The following is a 16,595-nucleotide window of genomic DNA, read 5'->3' on the forward strand; positions in this document are numbered from 1 at the left end:
CATCCTGGTCGTCCACCCACACGAGGCATCCAGAGGGTGTGGGTGTCTGCTAGGATCCTCTCAGTAGTCCCTCGTCCGCATTTCTCTCAACCTCCATTCTAACCTCTCTCTCCTCTCTCTCTCTCATTTCCTTCTCTCAGCTTCCTTTCTCCACTCCCTGGCCTCAGCCTCTCCCAAATATGATGGTCTCTGGGGAATCTCTCCTCCTGTAATCTGCCTCCTCTTTTAGTATCCTCAGTTTTTCCCAAGCCCCGGTCCAGGGATCTTCCATCCGGGGACAGGAGGCAGAGGGCAATGGGGACGGGAGACAGCGGGCAGTGGGGGCAGCTTTGGAAGCCCGGGAAGCCGAAAGCCGGCAGCGGGCGCAGAGCGGCTTTCTGCTTCCCGGGCTTCAAACCCCCCTCCGCTGCCCTTGACAGAGAGGAGACAGAGGGCAGCGGAGGGAGTTTTGAAGCCCGGGAAGCCGAAAGCCGGCACGGATTAAATGCTGGAACAGATTAAATGGTTTTCAGTACATTCCTATGGGAAATGGACCCTCGACCTACAGACTTTTCGACCCGCGGCCACTGTTCCAATATGGATTAATTCCTTAAGTCGAGGGTCCACTGTGCCAAAAGCGGTGCAAGGAAGGACAACTGGTGAACAGTGTCAGGGCTGCAGGCACCCATGGCTCATGGATGTACATGTGGAGCGAAGGATAGTCTGTCTGGTCCAATCACACAGAAGAGCTATTGTAGTTCAAATTGTTGACAAACCTAATGCTGGAACATTAACATGACTCCAACTCTAGTGGTCTGCCACCTGAAACCTCCAGTTTGTTCCTCAGAGTAAGTCTTCAGCATTACCTCTTCTTCATTTATAACAACTGTGCCTCAGCTCTCCCTTTCTCACTTGTCATAATTAGCCATTTCAGGGTCCCTTCCTTGAGGTCTGGACTCACCACTTTGTGGCAGGATGCCCTTGAGAAAGTCAATAAGCATTCAATATTTTCTCTTACTGAGGTTTCAAGGGTGTTTCACTCTGCCATAGGTGTCTTTATATGACCTGCCACTTTTCACCTAAGCATTAAAAATGGTCAATGTCTGCCTATTATGTCTACATTTGGGAACATCATGTGGTTTGCTGTAATGCCAGTCAGTTAGCCTGGCCAAGAAGCATTTCAGACCATTACTTGACCCTGGTGACCCTAACCAAAGGCTCAACAAATCATCAGATCTTTGGATGCAATGGAAATGTGCTTATTTCAAAAGCAGAAGTGGAAGCTTTAGAATGCCTCCGTCAAGTGCTCAGAAAAGAAAGGGAATTTGAAAATCTGAAGCTCATGGCAGTGTGCTGTTTTAACAGACAGGTACTCATGGCTCTTCATTGCATTTCAGCCAACCTAGTCAAAAAAGAAGAAATGCTCTGGACTGCAGAAAGGAATGGGGGAGCAACAGCTGTAGTGGTCACCAGGGAACTGCCTGAAGGTTTGAAAGATTCAGTCTGAATGACTAACTAACTAACTAACTAACTAACTAACTAACTAACTAACTAACTAACTAACTAACTAACTAACTAATAATAATAATAATAATAATAATAATAATAATAATAATAATAATAATAATAATAATAATAATAATAATAATAATAATAATAATAATAATAATAATAATAATAATAAAGGAGACTGGGAAGAAAAAAGAAGTGTACAGCCTTCTGGAAACAAAGGAGCACACAGATTGTGCATGTACAGAATCTGGGCTCCCTGACTGTCATCAGGCCAATAAAGCAGCTAGATTCATTCAATTCCAGATAGCAGGGTAGAATTTTTCAACAGAGAGAACGTGATGATGTCTAGTGTTTTAAAAAAAACCAATAGAAGAACAAGACACAGTTTCTTCTGTATCAATATGTACTATGCGGATTTTGTGCAGAGGATGGAAGATGAAAACAAGATAATGTGATTACAGCATTCAGTGTAATCAAATTCTATCCTGAAATCTTGTTCAGCTTAAAAACTGTACTCTGCAAAATCAATAGCTTTGTGTAATTAAACGCACAGAGAGTGCATCTCTTCCACACTACCAGCTCCCATGGGGCCACCCAGGCGGCACCATTTCCAAGTTATAACAGAGCTGGAAAAAGATCCCTACCTTTTATACTACAGTATTATTCTTAAAAGCAACTAAGATTCTTGCTGAATGAGAAGCTATGTTGTCCTAGGAAATAGGCAATACGTTTTGTGACTGCATCAATAAAAAAACTCACAAGGGGGAAATGATTTCCTTCACACTGTGATTTGTGCCAACCCAATAAAAGCTACAAAAGCCTTTCCAAATCTGACATTTTAAATAAAGGTTTGCACTGAGAAGATACTGTTCATTTGCCCAAACGCTTCTGTCTTCTAGAATTAAGAGTCTAATTCTGATCATAAAAATAGGGCGCAGAGGGAATTCCCATCTGGCACTAGACTGAACCAGATGTACCCAGAGGATGGCATTTTTACATTGCGGAACTAAGCCAAAATAAGACAAAAATCAAATTCATTTATCTACATGGTATGCAACACCAGGGCTGTCTTCCAGATTTCAACAATGCAGCTAGGAATTTCCTTTGGATCACTCCATGATTCTGTTAAACCTAACCATAAAAGCACCAGATTTTTAAAAGAGTGCTGACAGCATTCTCATGGAATGTAGTTTTAAAGTATAAAGATTAACTAAGTAAGGGTTTTTTCCTCCAGTATTTCAAAATGTTGCTCTAGCGCGAGACTCTGGCTTTTGCAGGGGGAAAAAAAAACGCCACATAAAATTATGCCCATCAAATCAAGAGAAACAGAAAAACAGCAGCTCTACAAAATCCATACAAAACCACCTCACATGTGTGTAGAATTACAAAGGAAACCCTGTGTGGAATTCCACTGCCAGACTGAAGGGCTTCCAAGAAAGCATAGGACTTCCAAATGGAAGCATAGCCAGTATGAGACTTTCTCTCCATAAGAGCCTCTGGTTCTTACTCTACTTAAAACAACAGCTAAACCATCTGATGCTGTAAGAGTGAACTTGGGAATCTCCTGGTTCAAATCTCATATCAGCAAAGAACCCATGACCAAACTACACATTACCCTTAACAGCCAATATTCACTGGTGTCTTTTCCTTATGGAGAATTAGCTGCAAGCGACATCATTTAGTTTTGGACCCTAGCATGGAGGATAGGCAACTTTAACTCCTACTACAACCCTTCTGTGGTCCTGCAACAGACTCCTTCCTTGCATCTGTTCCAGTGCTTTTGTCCATCACCTAAACATTCAAACAATAACGCTTCTTACTTGAGAATTATGTTTCCAAATTAATATTCATTGTTTAGAAAAATTTTTCCATTAATCAACTAAGTTTTCTCTTTTTAAAAACTTATCTCTTATAAAAGCTTGTTGTTGACTTTCTGCCACATCATGCATTGAAATAGAATAGAAATATAGGACGGCATTGCAGACAAGCATTGAAAGGGCTGGGCTCAAATCCCGTTCAGCTTTGAAGACTATGCATTGGCCTTCAGCAAGTCACCACCTCTTAGGCTTACCGCTTCGGTAGTTTGTGACCACAGGATTGGGAAAATGCTATGCACAGCTTCTAGAGGTCTAGGTAACTGATCTAAAGTGACAGATAAAAAAAGGAAGTATTTTATTGGCCGACTGGCTGAACATGAACCCATGTTCAAGGCATTATACGTAACACACCTCAAGATCAGGATATTTAGCAGACACCTTTTCCATATGTATACCCAATTATAGTGGTGCCTCGGAAGAGAAATGCCTCGCAGGACAAAAAACTCGCAAGACAAATGGTTTTGGCAATGGGATTGATGACTCGCAAGAAAATGTTCCTATGGCCGTGCTTCGCAAGAAGAATGTTTTCCGTTTTTTGTTCTTGCCTCATGTTTGCTGATTTTTAAATGTTTTTCTATGAGGTTTAAAAAGTTAAAGTTTTTTCATTGAAATTTTTTAAATCATCTGCATAATATGTACGGCTTTAAAGAGCACTTAATAAACCCTTTGTAAACCAAATTTGATTTTGTTCTGACTTTTTTTGCCCATAGGAACACATTAATTAGATTTCAATGCAGTCCTATGGGAAAATGCGTTTCGCAAGACGAATTTTTCGCAAGACAACATTAACCGCGGAATGAATTAAATTCGTCTTGCGAGGCACCACTGTTATCTATGAAATCAGAATGTTTTGTTAGTTGCTCCACCACCAACAGAATATCATCGTGTAACACTGCAAAGGTTGTCCTTCTCTGTGCTAATCTCCACTCTCTTGAACACTCTCCCCACATGGCAGGACCTTTATTTAGTCTTAAATGTTTTCTGGAAACATAGCTGGTTTATACAGGCTTTCTCCAGCTGACGACCACTGATGTATTTCCCTGTCATTGTGGGAATGGTTTTAAGTGTTGTACTTATTCTCTCTTCAAAGTGTATCTTAAACCACCTTTTTTTCATCCAATAACTCAGCTGTATTTTAATGGAACCCCCTTGAGAATTTTATTATATAAACAAACAGCAATATAACCAGCATTAATGCAAACAACAAATATGGCAAGAGGCAGGCACTTACGCAACTCTTCCCTGTGCCTCTCCGTCTGCTCAAAATACTGGCGCAGCTCATCCGTGATTTCCATGTTGCTCAAATCATACTCCACATCCTCTTCACCTTCAGATTCTGTTTCAGTTTCAGAGTCCCTTTCTGGCATCTCTCTTCTGATGTTCTGAGGGGCACGTTGAGGCCTTTGAGGGCCCCAGGTTTTGTTGCTTTGACCAGTGGCACCTTGTCTCAGGGAGTTATCTTCCTCCCAGTCTGGGTACCGCCTACCAGAATAGTTTCCAGCAGAACAAAACAATGGATGATACAAGGACTCCATGGATTTCCTGTAAGCAATTTTATGTCTATGCATCCACTCCATGGCTTGGTTGTAATGTTTCCAGTATCTTGCATACACTTGTTGTGAATACCATGGTCTTAAATCTTGAGCCATTGGAGCTTTCTAAAGAGAGAGAGAGAGAAAAACAAATTCCAGAGATTTGAGAATTGTAGAAAGGTGTTTTCTTCCTTTTTGAAAAACAGCATCTCACCTTAATTAAAACAAAATGGCCTTCTTTGCACATTTGGCCATACAACATGCATATTGTCTACTTCTACTCCTTTAGCTATTTATGCAGCTACAACACCTGGCTGTCTTACAAATAAGGCCAGTCAAAACAATAACAAAAATAATAGTAAAGGTCTGTGCTGTTTTCCCTTACACACCTGAATCTCTAAATATCTAGTGACTCTTCCCTGCAGAAAAATTTACAAACCAAATTTGAAGATAAAAGAAATAAGGTCAACACAGTCCAAATGGACACTGATTAGAGAAAAATGATAAGGTGGAGACATCAGGTGGCTGAGAGAAGAAAGAAAGGAAAAAGAAATAACAATTCAGCAAGAGTGATGTCACATTGCTATAATGATCTTTTGAGGCAACTTGGTGAGCAAAGCTACATTATCTGAAGTATCTGACCTTTTCTTCAGAAGGTATATCAGAGGGAAGGATTTAAAAATATGCAAATATAACAATAGAAAAAGGGACACAAGTTTATTTATAAAAAAGCCATGAAATCTTATTTTAAGCCATGTAACCTAACCAACCTTCCCAAGAGTATGACAGAATATTTAAATAAAAATGTGTGAAGTACCACTGATATGCTTTCACAAATGCACACTTAAATGGCACCAGATTAGGCATCCTTCAGTTTCAAGAGACTATGGTAACGTGCTCTGTATGGAGGACTTGGAACAACGTCTAGTGTGGCTGAGAAGGCCAATTTGAGAGTGGCAATCTCTTCCACACTGAAGACAAATACAATCTGCCCCCTGTTGAGCCCCCTGATTTTCCTGCTTTCGTGACTGCCTCTCTGCCTCAGCCTGCTGGACAAGGGTCTCTTCAAACTGGGAGAGGCCGTGATGCAACGCCTGCCTCCAGGCTGAACGCTCAACGTCAAGGTTTCCCATCTGTTGAGGTCCATTCCTAAGGCCTTCAGATCCCGCTTGCAGGTGTCCTTGTATCGCAGCTGTGGTCTCCCTCTGGGGCAATTTTCCCTGCACTAAATGGCACCACGTTGAGGTGATTTGCTAAACAGTTTGATAGTGGAGGCAGTGGAACATTCATGTTATACAGTATATGAATGCTTGCCTCTCATTTCTCTAACTTTAAAGCCACCATCATGTGCCTGAAGTTTTTCTCTGAAAGAGCCCCAAGCAGCATGGCCTTCTGCTGCCTGCAGGCTGCTTCATGTTTGTCCAATTTGGGGGGGATGATTGTAAATTCTGATGTGTAGACAGTTTGTAAGGCAGAGGTGTTAAATGAAGAACATGGGCAAAATACTCTGCCTCTCCTTTTTTGTGTCTCTTTTGCGCACTCACTACGTGTCATGCTTCAAAGTAAAAATGGGCAGGCGGGGAGCCCACAAACCTATTGCTGAAGTTCTGCAGTTTGGAATTAGGATAAGGCATGGCAGTTCAGTGGGGCCAATAGTGCCCCCCCCCCGGGCTTAAGAATAGGGACAACAGTATTTGCCTTGATATTCCCAGGTTGTAAGAATGTCCACTTATAGAATTGGACTATACTTCTCTACCCAGATAATCCTTCAGGCAAGGTAGGCTAATTATTGTCTACTAATCAATTCAGTATTGATGGAGACAAATGAGTCCATTACATCTGCCAGGTAAGAAGGTGAAGAATCCCATAAATATAAATGGACCATTTCAAAGAAAATGCTGGTTAAGTCACATTACATGAAGAAAAGAAACAGTACAGGCCAGAAAGCAGAAGATCAAAGAAGCAACAATTATATACTAGGCTAAAGATCAGTAGTGATCTAAGTGGAAAGTGTAGCATAATGACATCACCCCAACCCATGCACACACTTTATTAGTTTTACCCTAAAACATTGTGACAATTTAACTTTCCCAGCCAAAGAACAGAAGTGATACTTTAAAATTTCTGTGTGCTCCGCTGAGTAAGTGCTAGTGTGGATATCAAAAACTATGGAGTTATCCACACCTGCATAGCCTAAGTTGTTACTGTACTTGCAGTAACCATGACAATAAGAGTAATGATAAATTCCATTTCACCACTGCATATGGCATTTGTAGCATGTTCCATTTTCTCATGTCACCAAAGAATACTCAAATAACAATGTGCTGAAAGGCAAGAGCTACTATGATATGTAGAGTCTCCAAAATATCTGAGATGACAAAAACTTAGCAAAGTAGACTGAAACTCGCACATCTTCTAGCACCTCTCCCCTTCATTACAAAGATGATGCACTTAGGACCTGGGATTCCAAATGAATGATGGAGCGAGCACAAAGACCCCCCATGCAGCTGTTTTACCCCTCCTCTGTTCCTTAAGGCAGAGACGCCATGCAAACAGATCTTGAACAACTGCTCCATGTGTCTGTACAGAGCTGTACTCGCATGAGTACGGGGTGGGTAGAGCCCATGTTGCACATTTGGCTGTGTGTGAACAGGGAGCCCCCACTCCTATCTGTATGAGAGCATGGGTACAGCAGAATTGGGGGAAACTATTTTCTTTGAACCATGCCAGCAATCGTAATCCCACCCTCTGGTTTGTTAGAGGAATAGTTCCTTATCTCTCCACCACGCAGAGGCTCCTGCAGGAATACAAATCCTGACACTCCCTCTGTACTACACTCCCCGGACCTTCTTGTATCTTTCTACTACAGTCAGTGATGTGATTAGGAAATGTAAGACTTCCGTGGCACTACAAAGAGAGCTTTCTTGAAAGACCTTTGTACATCACTTCATTTTCTTCCAAATATTGTAAGGCAAGGCTGCCTTACAACATCTGGAACAACTAGTATTTGCACAGAGTTGCACTCTCGGCAGTACGGGGTGGGCGGAGATCATGTTGCACACACAGCTGTGTGTGAAGGTATCTGACAAAGTCCTGCCATTATAGTACCACTTACTGTGATGAAAAAAATATTTTGGTGTGAAAATATTCTCAGGATAAATGAAGGTTTTATTAATGCCTATAGAGAATTTATTATACCAAGAGAGTTTGCAAGAACCATAAATTACACCATGTTAATCAATATACGTACACTTGATACGAGTGAACCAGAGATTTCTCTGTTTGTTTCCAAGAGCATACTTTAAGGAGGCAAGATCTCAGAATCCAACAGGACTGTGCAAGCATTCCCTTCTAAATTATTAAGAATAAATGAATTCCAAAAGCTTAATTGTATTTACTCTTGCCATTCAGTTTTGACAATGCGTCTTAAGAGGTCAGCCTTCTTTTGTTCACAGCTAGTTTCACTTTCTGGTTCCCATGGACTTGGAAGACGTTTTTTGTGTGTGTGTCAGACATACTTGAATAAAAGCAGAAGTCTCCCCCTCCCGTCTCTGAAAAGCTTTAATAGTGGGAGGGGGGGGAAGCCCTGACAATGGTTTCGGTCTCCACCCCAATGAAGTCAATGGCAACATTCCCATTATTTTAATGGCGCTGGACTGCACCCAGTCCTCATTTGAAGTCAGCTTTCAAGGAGGAGAACAAATTGCTCTAAACAGGACGTTTGAGAGTGGTCACTAGCACTTTTTATATACAATTCCTCTCACATACCCCACCCACAGCTACATAAGAGCTATTTATATTTACCATTTTTTGTTGTTACACACTCCCCCTTTTAAACAAGGAACACAAGTTCTTCCATTCATGGAGGAGGAGGAGGATGTTCCCAATACAGTATCAGTAACCAAGTCATGCTAACTGGGCAACTCAGAGAGGCCCCAAACTTACTTTCCTATTGTGTATTTAATGTGCTGTTTTACTGGTGTTTGGCTCTATTAGAGGCCCCTCCTTCCCCTTCCCTTATATCCTGTTTTTCCTTCGGCAAGCTCACAGGGCCCTCTCAACTTTATCCTTAAGACCACTCTTGAAGTAAGAAAGAATGATAGCCCAAAGAATAAAAAAAAAGCAGATTGATTTAAATAAAAAACCATTTAAAAATTTAAATCCATTTTTTTATTTAAATTGATTTATTTTGAATCAAATCTACCCTGGCAGTGGATCTTCCAAACCCCAGGCTAGCATCCTAGCCACTGCCTTTCATTTCACACAGTCATCTCACAGAACCATTTGTCTGAAAACGCACACATGGAGAAACTTGTCTGAGAAACTTTGAGAATACATTTTCTCCATGTGTCTGAAAACACATGGAGAAACGTGTGCATATTAACATGCCCCTGAATCAAGAGCCTTTGGGCCTAATCTTATCCCAGACACCCTGCAGCCTTAACCCAGATCAATCAAATGAAACCAAGTGAAGAAAGAGGAGTGTATCCTTTATTTTTATTTTTAAAGCAACATTAAAATGAGGTAAGACTCCTTCCGGAAGACATTTTGCCAGCTTCACCTGCTAAAAACTTCAGCCCTAGTTTACACAGTACTGAGTGGTCAGTGTCATCTCCCCAAACTTTAAGCTTCTCCTGCCATGCAAAAATACTATCATTAGCTGCTCTTTCAAAGGAAAATGTTTGCCAAACAGATCTTGGTGGCGACTTCGCTGAAAAAGTGGCATACAGCTGGCTGATTTGCCTTGCTGTTGTTAATTTTGCAGAGGAGCACAAAGGATCATTTCATTTACTCAGAGCCGTGCTTCTGATACTTAGCCAAATACTCCTTTTGGGGGGAGAGGGAATGATGAGGAGAAGGGGAAGAAGTGGCCCTGAGAAACCTCTAGATTACATAGAAAGTTGAGAAGAAAACAAGGACTTTAAAATAAAATCTGTAAGGGTGAGAAAATACACATAATTTCAGATAAATGATATTTTCTATCTTCTTTGTCCTTTTATCCCCCACAAACATGTGATTTTTTCCCAAACTCTTATAGCAGCAACAATAGCTGAAATGCTTCTGTCAACACCTAAAGAATGCTTAACAATGCTGCTTTTATCTAGAGAATCTCATTTCTGAAGCTGAGATAGACTGATGCTGAAGCAGGGCTCTGGCTGGTGAAACATTTGGATCATGCAGGTCTTCAAACCGAGGACTGTCCTTCCTAAAAAAAAAGGGTAATGTGGGTTTTTTTAAAAGGGAGGACAGTCCTCTGTTTGAAGGGCTGCCAGGGGACCATTTTCCTTTTGAAAATGTCCTCCAGTCCAAGTCTAATGTAAAAAGCAAGAACCATAAGGAGAAAGAGCAGAGACCATGAAGTTGCCTGGCTACATTTAACAGTACAGTAGATTTGGTAGGCACACAGCTACCTTGTACACTCAAATAAGATGCACCTTAATTCCTGTAAAATTACAAAACCCATTTCATATTTCCAATCTATTCATATGAATCAACAGATGCAATTTTATGCAAACCATTACCTTTGTTGCGGATGTGATCCGTTATGATGGTATATTCAGTGTATGCAATTATTACAGAAATAACTGTGTATATGTGATTATTACAGAAATAGCTACCGTATTTTTCGCACCATAAGACGCACTTTTCCCCCACAAAACAGGGGGGTGGAAAGTCTGTGCGTCTTATGGAGCGAAGAAAACAGATTATATTTTCCTGTTTTCTTCTCCTAAAAAATTGGTGCGTCTTATGGAAAGGTGCGTCCTATGGAGCGAAAAATACCATGTACGAGGACTGGAGAAGAAGAGAGTGTGCACACATGCATATTTACCTGTATGATTGGGGGAAAGGTGTGGGACAGTGAGAGTGGGGCCCTCTCCATTGATGGTTCTACTCAGTGATGTCATGTGGTCTGTAACTTCTGAAGGAACCCAACACTCAGTAGAAAAACAAACCCATGCTTTTAACTTCACTATTAAAATAGGAAGCTATGATTAGTTACAGTAGCTTTCAAATGTAACCTCAGGGCAGGTGTGGGCCACAGGTTGACCCCGAGAGATCCAAATGCAGTTCCATGATACCCTTGGGACCTCCCAGAATCTTCCAAATAAAGCATTAAAAAAAAGGGGGGGATTTAACTCAAAAAGTCACCTTGTGCCCTCTAAAGGGCATGGGGGTGTAATTTTGTTATGTACTGAGGGTACTCAGCACCTCATACTCCCCAAATGTTTTTTTAAAAAAACACCTTTTAAAAAGGAGTTCCTTTTAAACTTCTAACCCAGACAAATAAAGAAATTTTTAAAAGAAATGATGTAACACAAAATCATAGGAGCTTCATATTCATATCCCAGGGGAGATGAATATGAAGCTCAGAACTACAGGGGGGTCCATTCCTGTCCCTCAAAACCATCCCGGTCCACTCACCAGGCTCCTCACAGTCAAGGTGGCTTACGACGGTGAAAGAAAATATTTAAAGTTGAAAATAAGGAGTATACAGTGGTAGTTAACATTACTAAAAGATGATATTTAAAGCTAAGAACAATAAGTATGCAATAAAAAAACAATGGCACTCGGAGAAATGGAAAACACGAGTAGTACTAAAAATCCAGTAAAAGCAGTAATGCATAACAATCCACCTAGAAAAATCACACACAGGTAGCTCGATTACTGAGAGAAGGCTTGCCTGAAGAGAAAGGTCTTTGCTTGCTTCTGGAAGGACAGCAAAGATGAGGCCAGTCTGACCTCTTGTGGGAGGGAGGTCTAAAGTCTGGGAGCAACAACAGAGAAGGCTTTCTCCTGTGTCCCCATCAGATGCACCTGTGAAGGTGGTAGAACCAAGAGAAAGGCCTCTCTTGATTATCTTAACACCCGAGCTGGTTCATAATGGGAGATATGGTCTTTGAGACAGATTGGATCCAGGTCATCTAAGGTTTTGTAGGTTAAAACCAGCACTTTGAATTGTGCCTGGAAGCTGATTGACAGCCAGTGGAGCTGGTGTAATGAGGGGCGGGGGTTATATAATCTCTGTAATTCCCCAGTCAGTAATCTAGTTGCCACATTTTGGACTCGCTGAGGTTTCCTGACACTTTCCATCGGCAGCCCCATGTAGAGCACATTATAGTAACCCAGCCGGGAAATAACAACAGCATGTGACATAGTGGCCAGAGCAGATCTCTCAAGAAATGGATGTAGCTGGTGCACTACTTTTAATGGTGAACATGTACTTTTGACCACCGCTGAGACCTGGGCATCCAGGCATTAAATTCAGCCAGTGACTTAAAGGGAAAGGCCTTTACAAAATGGCTCCTTCCTCAAGTTAAGTTAGTGTGCTGATCCATTAATATGTTTACTTAGAAGGAACTTTTATTGAACTCCTCACGGCTTATTTCCGATTAACATTGCAATCGAATTCCCACTCCTCCCCTTGAAGAACAGCATGGGACATAATTTAAACCGGGGGTGGGAAAACATGTTTTCTTCCAGATGTTCTGCAAGCTCATCAGCTTCAGCTAACACAGCCAGTGAAGAGAAATGACGAGAGTTCCAGACCAACATTATCTGGTGGGCCACACATTCTGAATCCCCATTTAAAACTCTGGATCTCTTTCAAATAAAGCAACAGGAGTTGGGGTGGGGAGCTTTGCAAGATACTGTACATAAACAAATGTTTTCCAAAACTGTTCCGTTTTTTAAAAAAAATATGGGTTGTACGGAACAGTGTTCTTCCTTTGAAAAAGTATTTGCATTCAAATAAAAATGAGCTGTTGGAGGAGTGATCCACCAATGCTGTAGTGGATGTGATTCTCCATAGATATTAACCTCCTCTCCCGTTCTAATGAAGACAGCAATCTCAAATTTCAAAATAGAGGACTTTTTCTGACGCAAAAAAACAATATGCTGTTAACTCCAATTCTATTCCCTAGAAAACAATGTTGACTTGCTCTTGAAATGTAGCCAAAATGAAATAGCTGATACTAAAAACCATGTGCCATTGAGTCATTTTTGACTTATGGTGATCTTTTCCAAGGTTTTCCGGGTGAAGAATACCCAGAAGTAGTTTAGCTTTCCCTTCTTCTGGAAGCATCTTAGGACTGTATAATTTGCCCAAGGCCACAGGCTGGTTCAACTCACAGGAAGGCACAGTGGGCAATTGAACTCTCTAGGTCAGTGGTGGCGAACATTTTTGGGCGCGCGTGCCCAAACTGGGGGGGAAAAAGTGGGCGGTGTGCCACGGTGGTGGAACCATAAGTGGCGGCGGAAGGGGGAATCCCAGCACGGAGGTGCCTCAAGACCCCACTCCGGATCCGATGCCAGCACCAGCTGCTCCAGATCAGCGTGCTGAAGCACCAGCACGGCAGCCATCTTCTCAGGTCTGACTGCGACTTATGGCTCGCGTGCTGGCAGAAAAGGCTCCATGTGACAGCAGAAAGGGCTCTGCGTGCCAGCTGTGACGCACATGCCATAGGTTCGCCCTAGGTGAAATAACTGCAAAACAATCTGTGTCATTTAGTACCACTACAATTGTGCCTCACTTAACGACGTTAATTCGTTCCAGCGAAATCACTGTAAAGGAAAAACGTCGTAAAGCGAAAATAAAAAACCCATTGAAATGCATTAAAACCTGGTTAATGCATTCCAATGGGCTAAAAACTCACAGTCCAGCGAAGATCCTCCATACAGCGGCCATTTTCGGTGCCTGTATAGCAAGGAATCCATCCCTAAGCACAGCAGGGAGCCATTTTGAGCACCCAGTGGCCATTTTGAAAACCCGACAATCAGCTATTTTGATCGTCGTAATGTGAAGAATCGGTTCCTGAAGCAGGGAACTGATCTTCGCAAAGTGAAAAAAACCCATTTAAAACATCTTTTTGCAATCACAAAAACATCATCGTAAAGTGGATTCGTCATAATGCGGGGCAATCGTTAAGCGGGGCACGACTATATAATGTTTTGTAACAAGCTACATCTTTTGCAGGGCATATAAAATAGATTCATTTTATTTATAATTGGTAAATATAAAAGAGGCTGCTAGTCACTGGCTGGAATCCTATTGCTTTGTTACTCACGCAGAAGAAAAAAGTCGTAATGTTCACTCATTTTTACTCAGCAATTAACAGTATACTTGCTCCTGTTGGCTTGGTGCATGGCTGAGAATTTCAGCAGAGACACACACACTGCTGACTAGGAGTGAATGAACATTACATTTTTTTGCAGAAGAAGCAACAGGATTTCACCTACTGAGTTTTAAGTGAAGCTGGGACAGACTTTATTATGAATTTACAAAGACCCAATTATCTGTTTGCTGGATTGGTGCAACAATTGTCATTAGTGAAGAAACAAAGTACTTCCATAGACCACTCTCCCTCTATTTGGGCCATGTTATTTCAGAGGAGCAGCCCTAGGTCTTCAGTCCAATGTTCACTCAGAGGTAAGCTCCACTGGATTCACTGGCCATTAGTTCTATGTACATGTCTATGGGACTCCAGCCTAGGCCACTAATGATGGTAGAAAAGGTTTGTGCCAAATATGCAAACTGTACAGCACCTTCCACAATCTGACTACTAATATATGTACAAAAATGGATGGCTCTCAAACAAAGACAAGCTTCCCACCAACATAAGTCTTTAGGATACATAAAGCCAGAAGTTCAGATTTAAGTTACATTTTTTTAAAAAAGGCAGAATGAACTCCATCCTTCTTTTACAGCCAGGATTTTTCCATCCTTCTTGGCACAGTGTATCTGAATGAAAGGAGATGGGTGATATCAGGATAGCCTCCATTCATCTGAAATGCAAATTAGGAAGGGACTACAAAACAGCACAAAAAGCCCAGCTAGCACAATTGTTCAGCCAAGACAGAGCCTGATCATTACTCATCAACCCTTCCCCCAAAGGTGTTGAGTGGAGGAAGTATATTCTTGCCTTGATACTATTCCTAGGGGGAAAAGAAGTAAACTGCCTCAGACTGGAATATGCTAAGGAGAAAGGCTGTTACTGCTACCCCTTTGAGGGTTTTGTGGGGGGTGGGGTGGAGGTTGGGTTGTGGACATACACAAGATAATACTTAGCTGAGGCAATTATTACCACAACACCGCTGAAGTGTGCTAAGCTCAAATGCCATTTGGTTCATCCCAAAACGTTCAGTTTCCCATGCTCCAGTTCTTTCAACATTTGCCCAGTTTTTCTCATAGTTTATAGATGCTCTCTGCCTTTTCTAATGGAACACATCTGGGCTCTCATGAGGTTGCTTTTTTAAACATATAGGTCCCTTTCTCACATTTGGAACACAAACGCTTTTGTATCTGTTTCCTGTTTCCTCTCTATAATTAGAAGACATCACTCTCTCTCTCTCTCTCTCTCTTCTGAACAGTTCTGTCTTCCTTGATTATTTATCCGCAAGAATCCTGTTTGAACTGCCTTAGTTTTAAGCAGAAAATCCACTTTTCTGCTCCCCCCATCAAAAGTTTAATTCCAAGTTTGCAAAAAGTACAGTGGTGTCTCACTAGACGATGATAATCCGTTCCGCTGAAATTGCTGTTTAGCGAAATTGTTGTCTAGCAAAAAGCATTTCCCCACTGGAATGCATTGAAACCTGTTTAATGCATTCCAATGGGGAAGAATCGTCGTTGTCTAGCGAAGACCGGCCATAGGAAAGCCGCTTTGCGAACCGACAGCTGTTTAAATCGCTGTCTTGCGAAGCTTAGGTCCCGAAAATACCTGTTTGCGAGCGCGGAGGAAGCTGTCAAAATCGTTGTCTACTGAAAATCGGTTTGCGAAGCAGAGACCAAACATTCTCCAGCAAAATTCCCCCATAGGAATCACTGTTTTGCGAATCGCTTTAGCGATTGCAAAAAGTCAATGTCTAGCGAAAACGCTGTCATGCGGGGTAACTGTCTAGCGAGGCACCAATCTATCTGTACTATAAAACCCACTGGCAGGTATCAGCCTCTGCTTCAATATGTACTGACACTGGAATTTTTGTACACATCAAATGCACTATTTCAAGTAGACTTCCAAGGACCTGATATGTGGGCAGATGCCTGCCAACTCCACTATATTTAAAAATTTTTCCGAACACTTAGATCTACTTCAGGGGTGTTTTGGAATTCAATTCCCAGGAGTCCCAGATAGCACAACAGATGGCAAAGGACTGTGCGAACTGTATGCCAAGACACTTAAAGAGGGCCAAAGGTTCTCTCCTCCAATCTGCTTGAGAGAAAAGATCCTGTCTGAATTCATTCTGTAAACTGGGATGGACAGGCTGGAAAGGCTCAGAGATCATGCCTTCTCCCAACAAAATAAAATTGGAAATGGCCACCAGTCCACTCAGTTTCACAGAACAAACGTATGAGTAAAACAAGGGGCATGGGGCAATATGTTTTCAAGCAGAATCATGCTTTCTGGAGCCTTCCAAAAGCACAATTATACTTTCTTTTGAAGATTTGGGGGGAAGGGGCTGTGAAACTGAGCAGAGGGCCACATGTGGCCCAGAAGAGGTATATTACACACTCCGGTTGTAAACTACGGGATATCTGGAAGCCAATGGACCACATCTGACCCCTACTCAAACTGAGTGTCAGGGTGGTTTTTGATTTAAATCAAATTATTTTAAATCACAATTTAAATAAAAATTGGAATGTCTGAAAATTTAAATAAAACATCATTTTAAGAATGTAAATTGTGATTTAAATCAGTGG

The 16,595-nt window shown here is 41.6% G+C and overlaps 1 protein-coding gene across 1 annotated transcript in view; it reads right to left on the bottom strand.

Moving 5' to 3' along the window:
- Nucleotides 1-16,595, bottom strand: part of GEMIN8 (gem nuclear organelle associated protein 8) — a 47,951-nt gene that overhangs the window by 25,970 nt on the left and 5,386 nt on the right. Inside the window, exon 2 of the mRNA XM_020786744.3 lies at nucleotides 4,600-5,026. Coding sequence (XP_020642403.2) covers nucleotides 4,600-5,017 — 418 coding nt within the window. The 5' untranslated portion in view covers nucleotides 5,018-5,026. The remainder of the gene's footprint in view (nucleotides 1-4,599; nucleotides 5,027-16,595) is intronic.

This window comes from Pogona vitticeps, chromosome 3, assembly GCF_051106095.1.
Source record: "Pogona vitticeps strain Pit_001003342236 chromosome 3, PviZW2.1, whole genome shotgun sequence".
NCBI classification, from domain to species: domain Eukaryota; kingdom Metazoa; phylum Chordata; class Lepidosauria; order Squamata; family Agamidae; genus Pogona; species Pogona vitticeps.